This window comes from Myodes glareolus, chromosome 22 (genome assembly GCF_982192425.1).
Source record: "Myodes glareolus chromosome 22, mMyoGla1.1, whole genome shotgun sequence".
Taxonomy (NCBI): domain Eukaryota; kingdom Metazoa; phylum Chordata; class Mammalia; order Rodentia; family Cricetidae; genus Myodes; species Myodes glareolus.
The window spans coordinates 24,201,723-24,214,526 of NC_142047.1; the positions used below are offsets into that span (position 1 = coordinate 24,201,723).

General features: G+C 49.4%; 1 protein-coding gene across 1 annotated transcript; it reads left to right on the plus strand.

Annotated features, from left to right (window-relative positions):
- The first annotated feature begins 5,296 nt into the window (after positions 1–5,296).
- Ccl22 (C-C motif chemokine ligand 22) lies at positions 5,297–10,905 on the plus strand. Its single transcript, XM_048432810.3, has 3 exons — positions 5,297–5,451; positions 6,384–6,507; positions 9,375–10,905. Exons 1-3 carry the CDS (start codon positions 5,379–5,381, stop codon positions 9,454–9,456), a joined length of 279 nt encoding a protein of 92 aa, XP_048288767.1. The 5' UTR covers positions 5,297–5,378; the 3' UTR covers positions 9,457–10,905.
- Positions 10,906–12,804: the final 1,899 nt, after the last annotated feature.

The window sequence follows — 12,804 nt, forward strand, 5'->3', positions numbered from 1 at the left end:
TTTTTAAAATGTAATTTTTTTTGGTTTTTAAGACAAGGTTTTCTGTATAACAACCTTGACTGTTTTGGAACTCACTTTATAGTGAGTCTGGCCCTGAAGTCACAGAGATCCTCCTGCCTCTGCCTCCTAAGTATTAATCCTGGATTAAAGGTGTACGCCGCCATGCCCAGCCTTAGATGTAATTTTTAGAGTATGTGTGTGTTTATGTGTGGGTATATGCGTGTGAGTGCAGTGCCCCAAAAGACCAGAAGATGGCATCTGATCTCCTGGACCTGGAGCTGCAGGTGGTTATGAGTAACCTGGTGTGAATGCTGGGAGCTGAGCTCAGGTCCCCTGCATCAGAGCTGAGCCATCATCTCTCTAGCCTTCTCCTTATTTTTGGAGTTAAGGTCTATCCCTGAACTTGGAGTTTATGGATTTCCCTAGATTGTACCAGCTGGCCAGCAAGCTCCAAGGAGTCTCCCATCTCTAAGTCCCCAGCCACTGTAGTTGGTTTTTTACTTAGGTGTTGGGGATTTGAACTTAGGTCTTCATGTTTGTGCATAAGCATTTTACTAAGTTATCTTCCCAAATCCCTCTCCCCCCCTCTTTCTGAAGTCTTGCTTAAATTCACAGGCAGATCCTTCACCCTTAGGGTTCAAGCAATCCTGCTGCCTCAGGCTCTGAAGCACCTGGGGTGACAGATATATGCCACCAGTTTCTGCTTTACAGTTTTGATGTTTATTATTAATTTTAAAGATAAGATAGCCCTTGCTGTCCTGGAAATCAATATATAGACCACTGACCTCAAAGTCACAGAGATCCACCTGTCACTGTCTCTTCTGTGCTGGGATTAAAGACATGTGCCACCACAACCCACTACTGCTTTAAGTTTTTAATAAATAAAAATTAACTCAGGGGACCAAAGAGATGACTCAATGGTTAAGAGTACTAAATGCTCTTTCAGAGTTGGGTTCAAGTCCTAGCAAACACATGGCAGTTCACAACTGTCTGGAACTCCAAGGTTTGAGACCCTAACATAGACATACATGCAGCAAAACACCAATGCAAATAAAATAAAAATAAGCCAGGCAGTGGTGGCGCACGCTTTCAATCCCAGTACTCAGGAGGCAGAGACAGGTGGATCTCTGTGAGTTTGAAGCCAGGCTGGTCTAACAGGGTGAGTTCCAGGACAGGCTCCAAAGCGACAGAGAAACTCTGCCTTGAAAAAGAAACAACAACAACAAAAAATAATAAAAAATAAATAAAAATAGTTCAGATCTTGGAATGGTGTGGCACACAACTATAATTTCAATACTCTGGAGGCAGAGACAGGAGGATCAGTGCAAGTTTGAGGTCAATCTGATTTACATAGTGTCTAGTCTGCCTAGGCCAGCTCGGGCTACATAGTGAGACACTTTCTTCAAAACAAACAAATATTAATTTAAACAAAGAAAGGGAGGTTAGGACAAGAGGATTGTCTGGGAGATTCTATACCTTTCAATGTACAAAGTGAGACAGTGTGACTACCAGGAGGAGAAAAGATCAGCCCCTTCATCATAAGCGCCCCATCCCTATCCCTACTGCCACTCTAAGTCCTGGGCTTCACCATCTGCAGTCCCAAGAATTCCCCCTGCTTCCCTTGAAAGCTCATCACCATGCCCTGTGCTCTGACTGGGCATCAGGGCTCCTTTAATTCCATATCTGCCCCTCCTTCAGTGAGGGTGGTCAAGAGCCCTGGTAGTGCCGAAGTCGCCAGGTTGCAGGTGTGCCCAGGGCAGGGGGAAGGGGCACTAAGCTCAAAGACTGGGCCAGGATGAGAGCCTTGGGGCCTGCCAAGTCTCTGGGGACCCAGGTGTTCTCCAGGGGAAGACCCCCAGGCCCACCATGGAGGCCCTGGGCCCTAAGAGGCCCTTAAGAAAGCCCCAAGGCTTACTTGCTTACCGTGCTCTCGTGGTAGCCGTTGGCTCACAGAGGAGTTTCACATGCAAAAATAATGCTTGGGCCGGTGATTTGGCTCAGAGGGCAGAGGTGCTGGCTGCCAAACTTGATGACTAGAGATTAATTCCCAGAATCTACATGACGGAAGCCTGGCTCCTGCTCCCATCTCCCCAAAAAGTAAATAAATAAATAGATGCAAAGGTCTTTTAAAGAAATATTGCTTGGCTGAGGCAGGAGGATCACTTGAGTTCAGAAGTTTGAGATCAGTTTGGACAACATAACGAGACTCTATAACACACACACACACACACACACACACACACAGCTACCTTTCTTTTTGGTGTGAACTGTGGTGAAACACACCTTTAATCCCAGCTCTCAGGAGACAGAGGCAGGAGAATGGCTGCATGCTAGAGGCCAGCCTGGCTTCACAGCAAGCCCCTGCCTCAAAACAAAGACATAAAACAGATCTTTGTATTTTCACTTGCTTTTGACACAGGGTCTTCTCCTGTAGCCCAGGCTATCTTCAAACTCTTGATCCTTCTGCCTCGGTCTCCCAAGAGCTGGGATTACAGGAGTGTACCACCACGCTCAATTAGATACATGTTTAATGGTCAAGTGTGCTGTTTGTTAAATTAGTTCAGCACATGACCAAGTCCCACCGCTGTTAGCAACTTCGTCTTGCCATTTTGGCTTTGCTTCCCCCTCTAGACACACACGTGCACATTCAAATATGTATCTCACACACATACATATCTTGCACATGCATCTATGTCTATAAATACACATACACAATACTCTACATATCAATAGATGTACACACATCTAATAGATGCATTTGATACCACAGCCAAAGGTGTCATATACACATATTACATTTGTCACCATGAATTTTGCCCCAACTCTGAAATCATGATTCTCACTCCTAAATACCTCAGTGTGCCTACTTTGGGAGCGAGACCATCTCTTACACACGCTGAAGTCTTCACTGCATAAAGCAAATCTACTCTAAGACACAATAGCAACTAATACCAGGCTGTATTCAAACTTCCCCACTTATTTATAGAAAGCCTTTGGCTTTATTTTTTTGAGGCGGGGTATAAATCTAGCCTATGCTTCCCTAGAACTCACAGCATAACCCAGCCTGGCTTCAAACTCATGGTGATCCTTCTGCCTCACACCCAGATGTTGAGATTGTAAGTGAGCTGCCATGCCAGGCTTCAGGAGGTCCTTGTTAGAAACTGGTATCTGACGTGGGCTCTTGTCTTCTGCCTTGTTTGAGACAGGGTTTCTTGCTTATCACTTCATGAGTCAGGATAGCTTTCAGGGATCCTCCTTGGCTCCACTTCCCATCTCATCATGGAGCTCTGGGATTACAGTCATGTGTCTGCCCTTTGTGGGTCCGGAAGACAAAACTTAGACCTCCATACACACAAAACAGGTGCCTTGTCCACTGAACCATCTCCGCAACCCTGGCTTTGCATTATAGGGTCATTGACTGGTCTCAAACTCACAGGAATCCTCCTGTCTCAACCTTCTGAGTGCTATAATTATAGGTATATGTCATCATGATCAGCCCTAATTTTTGAAGCATGTGTGTGTGTGTGTGTGTGTGCGCGCGCGCGCACGCGCGCACGCTCGTACACATACACACACACTATAAAATCTGGGACAGATTTGAAGATCTGACGGTCCTTTGGGGTTTAGCAAATTGCTTTTGTGGGATAACTTATTTTCTTCCAGCTTTTGTTGATATTTTGTTAAAGACTAGAACTCACTATCCAGCCCGGATTGTTTTGAACTCATGGGCCTAAGCAACCCTTTTCTCTACCCTCCACAGCAGCTGAGAATACAAGTGTGAGAATACAACCACATCCAACGCCTGTGTTTTCTCTAACTAGAAATTAGTACTGGAAGCTTGGTTTAACTGGGAGAGGGCCACGTTTCTGGCATACAATACACACCACGTACTTAGTACTTCAGACCACGTGGCGCACGCTCAGCAGCATTAGGCGCGTTCAGATGCTTGCGACTCTGGCTGCCATCTGCTTTGCTGAATGTTATGTGACATGTGACAAGTCTCACAGAGAGATGTAGCATACACAGTCACTCACTCCAGGTAGGGAGCCCAAACAGAGGCCAAAGTAGGAATATCGCTAAGGTCCAGCTCGGTGAACTATTGAGTTTTTTGGGAGGTTGCTTACAGGAATATAGGTGAGGGGTTACTTACAGGAGTAAAAATGATTCAAAGACAGCTGCACCACCAAAGCCCACCCCAGCACGGATGACGGCTCAGAGCTGGGAATCTGGAGCCTAGAGCTCAACAGGTTGAAGACTAGGAATGGTAAAAGACCAGCTCTCCAGTGCTTGTATGACAGTCTCGCGCTGGCTCCTCTTGGGCCACATTCCAGGACACTTGGAGAGTGTGACGTTCTGAGTAGGTGGGCTGACCAAAGAAGTGACATTTCAGATGGCTCTTGACGTCTGAGTGGGCGTTTCTTCCGTAGAGAAGTGGAGAGTGTAAACAGAGTCAGGGGCAGGCCACAGACCTCTTTGAGGAACTTAGTGTGGCATGATCTCTCTGACTGTGGGGAGTGGTTTTGAAAAGATAACCCTGAATGTCCTAGCCAGGAGTCTGGGTTCCGCCCTCAGGTGATTGGGGGACCCCAGTAGGGTTTTAGCGTCAGAAAGGGCCACATGGCCCTTTGAGTCTGTACACTCCCGCTGGCCGCAGCATGGGGAGGGGAATCTGCTGGTGTCCACGCAGGCGGTGCGGTTGGACAGGTCTGGGGACGAGGGACTGTGTCTAAAGCAAGTAGAATCAGTGGGATGGGGCAAGAGAGGGAGATGAAGTGGGCGAGAAAAGCCCGAGAAGATGCCGGTTCTGTGCATCAGGAGCAGCCTGCTCTGAACCGGGGGAGGCCGAGGCATCTGAGAAGGCCTAGAAAAGTCAGGTTATAGGGCCAAAAGCCTGATCCAAAGGGCTCATAGGCCTCCACCCTTGCAGAGAGACTCTGATGCCCGGCCTTGAGGCATGAAGAAGGTTGCAACAGTCCGTCTTTGCCTAGGAGGCCCCAATAGTCTGTCCTTGTCTGCTGTCCATGTACCAATAGCCACTGAGGTGGGCAGCGGGACTTTGTCTGCTTCCCATTCTCTGCCAGGAGACGTTTCTCCCCAAGACCCCTACTGGTATGACTGAGGTCATAGGGCAAACAGCCCCTGGAGATCACCACTGAGGGGACTTCACAGGCCTCTGGGGACCTGTAATTTCAGTCCCTTCTGAGTACTTCCCCGCCTTTGGATCCTCCTGTCTGGGGAAGTAGGACTTCTTCTTTTAGGGCATGAATATTAGGCTCGGTGGTGACTAAGAGATGTCTGAACCAGTGGGTGGAGAGAGTGTTTAAATATCAGGCCTCCTTGTCCTCTGGTCATAGACACCTGGCAAGGATAGATTCAACATGGCCGGCCTGCGAACTCTGCTCCTCGTAACTCTCGTTCTTCTCGCTGTGGTCGTTCAGACGCCTGATGCAGGTGAGGCTGGGGAGCAGAAGAGCGGACACTAGAGTGTCGGGAAACCGTCTCAGAGTGGTTCTGCCATCTACTCTCATGGCTTTGGGCTAACTCTGGCACTCTCCTGGGCTAGCGCTATGACTTCTAAATGGGTAATACCGTTTAAACACGGGTATACCCATTTATAAACTGGGTAGTCAGGAAGGGTTGGCTTGTGGGATCTGCCTCAGTTGGTTTGGTGGTTGTAGTATGTAAGGTTTAGGGACCCTGTTGCCCAGATAGCTCAAGTCTAGGGTGTTTTTGAAGCGGATACAGGGCCCACAAGGTATCAGGTTTGAGTTGAGGGAGGTAGAGACTCTCTTAGAAAGCTGTCCCTGCCCTCACAACACCCAAGGTTTGCTCTGGAGCCTTTTGACACAGGGTCCTGACCCCTCTTTCCCTTTGCATTATCAACACTCCTGCTTTGGGTAGAGCAGGAGAAGGGTCTCCATCTGGAATGAGGCAACTACAACCAACCAACTGTTTCTCACAGACAGCCTCCATGTCACAAAGTCCTATGGGATTGGTATTCTTCCACGGGCTTTGGAGATGACACACGATTAGGGTCATTCAGGGGCAGAGTGGGACTTGACCCAGGTCTGCGCTGTGACTATCATCTGTCTGAGCCTTGATTCCGATGCTGGTACTGGCGTCCACACACTAATCCAAGGTGAACACCAGGGCTCCCTCTGGCTCAGAGGTGCAGGACCCCATTTAGAAGCCAGTTGGTGCGGAGCCATTCTGAATCCACTTCCTGGAGCTGTCTATCCCAGAGTGTAGACTCTGGGCCCCGAGTGACAGCTCTGCATGGGGCCTAGAACGGATATTTACCTGGGTGGCATCAAGCCTGTGATCAGGGCTGGGGCTGGCCTCTCCGCACTCCAGCTGACGTGCCCTGGGTACCCCTCCACCAGCTCCCTACGGTACCAACGTGGAAGACAGCATCTGCTGCCAGGACTACTTGCGTCACCCCCTGCCAGCACGCGTAGTGAAGGAGTACTTCTGGACCTCCAAGTCCTGCCGCAAGCCTGGCATTGTGTGAGTAAGGGAGCTGGGCCGCAGGGCTCGGGAGGTGGGGCCTGGCAGATGTGGTCCAAGGATGGGCAGGATGTAGCAAGTTCCAATGCAAGGAGGCTTGGCTGGACGGGATGGTTCCACCAGGCTTGGGTGTTCTGCATTCCAAAATGATGGTACCAACAGATATTGTCGGACGTCTGTAACGTGACAGACCTGAGAACGGCTGCTGAATCAACGGGTACCACCCCAGCGTGGCACGCACATGTGGGCAGTAGTAGCCACAGGCTGCTGGTGATGGGAAGCAGCGTGGGTGCAGGGTACAAGCAGCGTGCCTAGAGTCGCTCCCTGCTGAGACATTCTGTGCCCTCCTAGCCCCCTGGAATTCTTCCAGGTAACCATTTTGGCCAGAGACATACTATGAAATGCTAACACCTAGAGATGGCTGCCCGTGTGCCCGGGCTATTCTGAGCACTGTGTATGTGACTCACACAGTATTGGAAGCAATCCTACAAGGTTAGCCTACTTCATAGGTGAGACCCAGGCTCAGCAAAGGGAAGGGATCCAGGCTCAGCAAAGAGAAAAGAACCCAGGTTCAGGAGACGGAAGAGGACTTAGGTTCAGCACAGGGAATGGAAAGCAGGCTCAGTAAAGAAGAGCAGGGGGCAAGGTTTCTCACGCTGTAGCAGGAGCTCCTGTATTCCCAGGAGAAGCGTCCCCTTGTGATTCTCCCCTCGGCACCCCAGTTTTCTCCACATGGCAGGAAGTCTGCCCTTTTTCTTCTGGTAGCCCCCTGGATACTTCTAACCCCTCTGAGCCAGTTTCCAGTCACATCACCTATTGGACAGTTCTTGGATTTGGGGTCACAACCCCACCCCTTGGGTTCTCTATCTTCTCTCCCTCCTCCCACAGCTGACTCCATCTCTTAGAGATGTCTGCTGGAGAAGGACAAAGAAGGGCGGAGCAGGAGCCCTCCCAAGGTTCTGGCTACTTCAGCCCTGAGTCTGTTTCCCATCACTTCAGTAAAACCATAGCCCCATCTCCTAGGTGCAGAACAATTCTGTGCTGAGCATAAGGCACATAACCCTTCAGCTAGAAGCAGCCCTGTGCAGCAATCCCAGTCCGTCTGGTTCCCTTGCACACTGAGGAGCTGGCACGAGCTTAAGGGTCTCTTTAGCATCACAGGGCAGCAAATGGAAGCCACAGGGCTCTGGCCTGTAACTCAAGAGATGCTCAGTGAAGGATAAAACCCTACTGATCCTTGGACTCTGAGTCCAAAGGGAGTCTAGAAAGAATACGGTTTGACAGGTGGGGAGATGGACACACAGGGAGGGACCAGCCTTGCATAAGATGCCCAAGAAGCGACATTCAGGCTGGCGGTGGTAGCCCACACCTTTAATCCCAGCACTCAGGAGACAGAGGCAGGTGGATCTCTGTGAATTCAAGGCCAACCTGGTCTACATAGTAAGTTCTAGGACAGCCAGGGCTACACAGAGAAATCCTGTCTAAAAAAAGGAAGGAAGGAAGGAAGGAAGGAAGGAAGGAAGGAAGGAAGGAAGGAAGGAAGGGAGGGAGGAAGGAAGGGAGGAAGGAAAAGAAAAAGAAAAGATCCGAGCTTGGCGTTGCTATTGTCCTCAGACGCTGTTCATTAGTGGTCTATGGTGCAAAGATCAGGGATGTGGGGAGTCAACAGCTCTCAGCTGTATGACAGGACTATTGGGATGCAGCTATGGAACCGGAGCAGAGGCCCCAGCATCAGCCAGCCTGTACCCACCTTGCCCACCACAGCTTCAGTGCCCAGGCCTGGCCTGATACTTGCTACAGCTATGCAGGGCAGAAGCCTTGGACCACACTTGTTGGAAAGGGGGGAAAGGGTGGATTTTAGCCCAAAGCTTAAGGTGCAGGCCTTCGGGAAGGGCAATTGAGGCAGCAGGAGCTGGAAGCAGCTGGTCACATCTTGTCCACAGTCAGGAAGGAAACAGAGATGAATGCAAATGCTTAGCGTGTATCGCCACATTATCCAGGGTCTACTGCCCTGGACCGGCCTCAACCCACAATTCAGAGGGGTTTTCTCACAGCACTTAAAATAAGATATCCCCGTAGGCGTGCCCAGAGGTCTCCAAGGTCATCCTAGGTGAGTCAAATGACAGTAACTTTTCCAGCACCGTGGGGCAAACCTATTTCTCCCCCAGATGCTCTAAGACTCTCAAAGAGGCCTGGAGGGGATTTCTTCAAAGTCATAGTCCAGTCCCCATCCCAGACAAATTTCTTTAGAACATGGAGTTATTGCAAGAATCAAGGAAGTCATTATAAAAGAGTTTGAGGAAAGTGCTCAGTCAGTAAAGTTCGTATCCTTAGCACTCGTGCAAAAAAACCAGACAAGGCAGCCTGAACCTGTAATTCAGGGCCAGGGAGGTGAAGATAGGACTATCCTGGGCTATGCGGGCTAGCTTGTCTATTTGAACTGAAAATTCAAGTTCAATAAACTGTATTTAAAAATAAGATGGAGAACAAGTGAGGGAAACACTATGTTAACCTCTGGTCTCTACACATCTGTGTGTATGCCTGCACGTGTGTGTGCACATGCACACACACACACAAACACACACATACACATGAAACAAAACCAATGTAATGTAAAATGTTGGGGCCATCTTCTGACGCAATGACATAGTGCCTACTATATACCCCGACAGCTTCATTGAAATCTCACGTAGCTGGGCAGGACTGTCACCCCATCTTACAGATGTGGAAACCTGGTCCCAGAGAAGTTACCTGACTTGTGAACAAGGAGCAACACTAGAATTCAATTCAGATAGGCCGCTCCAAAGTCCTTACTTCTGTCCAGTAGCCTACTAACGCTATCACCTATTCCCTGGTATTTCTTCCAGTTTGATAACCATGAAGAACCGGGACATCTGTGCGGACCCCAGGATGCCCTGGGTGAAGAGACTTCTCCAGAAGCTGGCCTAGTGAGGAGGGCCTGATGACCATGGGCGTGGCCACTCCCGCTGCCATTTCTGCAAGAAAGCTGCCAACAATACTGCCCTCAGTGTCCTGGACTGTCACCCTGTCAGGCCTCTGGTCCCTCCACCTCCCCGCAGTCCCTCTAACCCATCCTCTTCCAACATGGCAGCTGAGGGAGCATGTTCAGGCCAGCCCTTTCCCAGCATCCCCTCCTCATGAGGCCACACCCTTGCTTTAGTGCCCTGATTGCCTTACCTCTTCCCTGCTTAGGAAAGACCCAAATGCTTCGGGTCTGTGCTGCTCAGGTTCACTGCCTGGAAGGTTGCTGATACTCAGAACGCTATTCCTCCCCTTGCACTCGTCCAGCGCCAATGGCCTCCGAGGCTTCAATTAGTCCCGGTGGGCACCCGCCAAGCACCGTTCTTCAGACTTCTGTGGTCTCTACCTTCTCTCCGTAGAACTCTCAGGGTTTCAGGCTGGTCCACCAGGCCCGGGGGTTAGGCCGAGGTTCCCACCAAAGCTCCTCCTGTCTCTTGATCAGGCAGGGAACACAGGAGCATGGGACAGGGAGCCCGGGGCACAGGACAGGGTGCACACAGGAAGGCTCAGAATCAGAATTCTGAAAGGAGCTGCAGACTCCATCAGTAAAAGTCATATTTCCCCATCCCTGGGTACAGGGCAATCTCCTGTCACCACAGAGACGAGGACTGTTAGAAGGCGGCTGTGTAAGTCAACCGTGAAACTCTAACTTTACCGAGAATCACCTTCCATACCCTCTTTAACCATTTCTTCCTCACCCTGCTTCTCCTGACTGCTTGACTGAATCGCTGGTCCTCAAATTCATGCTATGGTGTTAGTGACTACCATGGCTTGGTATTATAAGCTCTAGTTATAAATATTTATATAGGAAAAAGGCCAAATAGATGAATCGGAGAGTCTTAGGAACTGGGGTCGAGGAAGGCCATACGCTCTCGTCCCCAGAAAGCAGCTGGCTATGGTGACTGCAGTGGGTGGCATAGATAAGCTAAAGAGTTTAGTTGGGAATTATTTTTGGGTGGTTGGGTCAAGTTAGGACACGGATTTAGGATTCATTTGTGCTTCCCTGGGGACAGCAGTGTCCTGGGGGAGGGGATAAATCTGCTTTCCCTCTGGAGGGAAAGTGGCTTGGTTTAGTGGAGTGGCTGGATTGTGTGACCAGGAGAACCTTGCTTCACCTTTCTGAGCCTCAGCTGACAGATGGGACTGCGGAGGGTTCGATCCAAACCATGGGGACAGACACTGCCAGCCACAGCTGTGTCCATGGCTCATGTCCCTCCAGAACCCAGCAGGAACATCTGCCAACCAGAAACACCATTAGTCCCAATCTGCCCGCTGCCCATGCACGGAGCCTCAAGTGCCCTGAGACCCACCCGCCTCCTCTCCTACTTCTGGGAAAATAAATGTTTACCAACAGTGTCTGTCTTGGTTCCTTGTCAATCTGTGTCACTGGGAAATAGGATGGGACGCCATGACCTGTGCCACTTACTGGAGAAGATCTGACATTCAAATATAAAGAGACTTGTATTAGGTTACCCTATGGGTGGATACAAGGCTTGGGACGCAGCTACATAAATACCAAGAGAAAAGTCAGGAATTTGTCCTGAAGCTTCCTCTGCTCTGGCTTGGCCATGCATAAGATCACGGCTCATCCCTAGGTCTAGAGCTAGGCTTAGAATGTTCATTCAATAGAAGAATTCTTTCTCATACATTTGTAGCAAACATTCTGATCAATGGACAGCCTCCAGATGGATATCCAGGGACCTAGGACCTTCCTTTTCCTGGTTATGTCCTCCTCCAGGGTCTGATCCCCTCTGTGGAAGGGAAGGGAGGTTTGTGGGGGGTGGGAAAGTGTCTGCCCCTATTGTGCCATGTGTCCTTGGCAGGACTCAGTCACATTGTCGTCCAGACTGCACAGGGGCTGGGAACCAGAAAGAGGTTGTGTGGGGCTGGGCTGGTGTTGGGCTCCTCAGTTCTTCACAGGCCCAGTTCCTTTCTTGGGTCCTCACACTGTCTCAGGATTTCTGTTGCTGTGAAGAGACACCACAACCCTTAATAAGGAAACATTTAATTGGGTCTGACTTACAGTTCAAAGGTTTCATCCATTAGTGTCAAGGAGGGAAGCAAGGTAGCATGAGGCAGACTTGGTGCTGGAGAGGTAGCTGAGAGTTCTACATCTGGATAGGCAGGTAGCAGGAAGACATCAACACACTGGGCCTGGCTTGAGCATCTGAAACCTCAAACCCACCCCAAATGACACAGTTCCTTCAACAAGGCCACACTTTCGAATAATGTCATTCCTTATGAGCCTATGGGGCCATTTTCATTCAAACCACTACGTTCCACTCCTTGGTCCCCATAGACTTATAGCTGTATCATAACGCAAAATGCATTTAGTTCAACTTCAAAAGTCTTCATAGTTTTTAACAGTCTCCACACTATCTAAAATCTAAAGTTCAAAGTCTCTCTCTCTCTCTCTCTCTCTCTCTCTCTCTCTCTCTCTCTTCTTTTTCGAGACAGGGTTTCTCTGTAGCTTTGGAGCCTGTCCTAGAACTAGATCTAGACCAGACTGGCCTTGAACTCACAGATACCCACCTGCCTCTACCCCTGGGAGTCCTGGGATTAAAGAAGTGTACCACCACCACCCAACTCAAAGTCTCTTCTTATACGCAAGCAATTTCTTAATTATAACACCCTGTAAAATCAAAATAGAAAATAGATTACATACTTCCAACATGTAATGGCACAGAATATACATTATCATTCAAAAATGGAGGAAAGGGAGCATAGTGAGGAAGGTTGTGGAACCAGACCAAAGCAAGACCAAAAACCAGCTGGGCAAACTCCAGACTCTGCTTCTCCATGTCTGATGTCAAAACGTTCTTCAGATCTCCAACTCCTTTCAGCTTTGTTAACAGCAACACACTTCTTTCTCCTGGGCTGGTTGCAGCCCTGTTAGCAGTTCTCCTCAGCAGGTATCCAACTCTGTCATCTCTAACGTCTTGTGTTCATCAATGAAATCCAGGCTTCACCTTTACAGCTTCACACAATGGCCTTTCTTGGTCTCCATCCAGGGACACCTCTGACATATTCCTGGCCTCAGTGACTTTCCTTAGTCAAAGACAGATTCCATAACCCCTTTTTTGTATCCTCGACTCTAAAACCAGAACCACATGCCCAAAGCTGCCAAGCTCTGCTTGCTGGGGCTGCAACATGGCCCCCTCATTCAAATACATTTTCACTGACTTTCTGTTTCCCATGGTTTCCTTCACTGTCTAAGCTTGACTGTCCTGAAACTGGATCTGTAGACCAGACTGG

Bases quoted from the DNA above. Each gene is read 5' to 3' on its own strand.
- Ccl22 (XM_048432810.3), top strand. From the start codon at position 5,379: ATGGCCGGCCTGCGAACTCTGCTCCTCGTAACTCTCGTTCTTCTCGCT. The intron at 5,452-6,383 runs GTGAGGCTGGGG...CCCCTCCACCAG, and splicing joins CGTTCAGACGCCTGATGCAG to CTCCCTACGGTACCAACGTG. The intron at 6,508-9,374 runs GTGAGTAAGGGA...TATTTCTTCCAG, and splicing joins TGCCGCAAGCCTGGCATTGT to TTTGATAACCATGAAGAACC.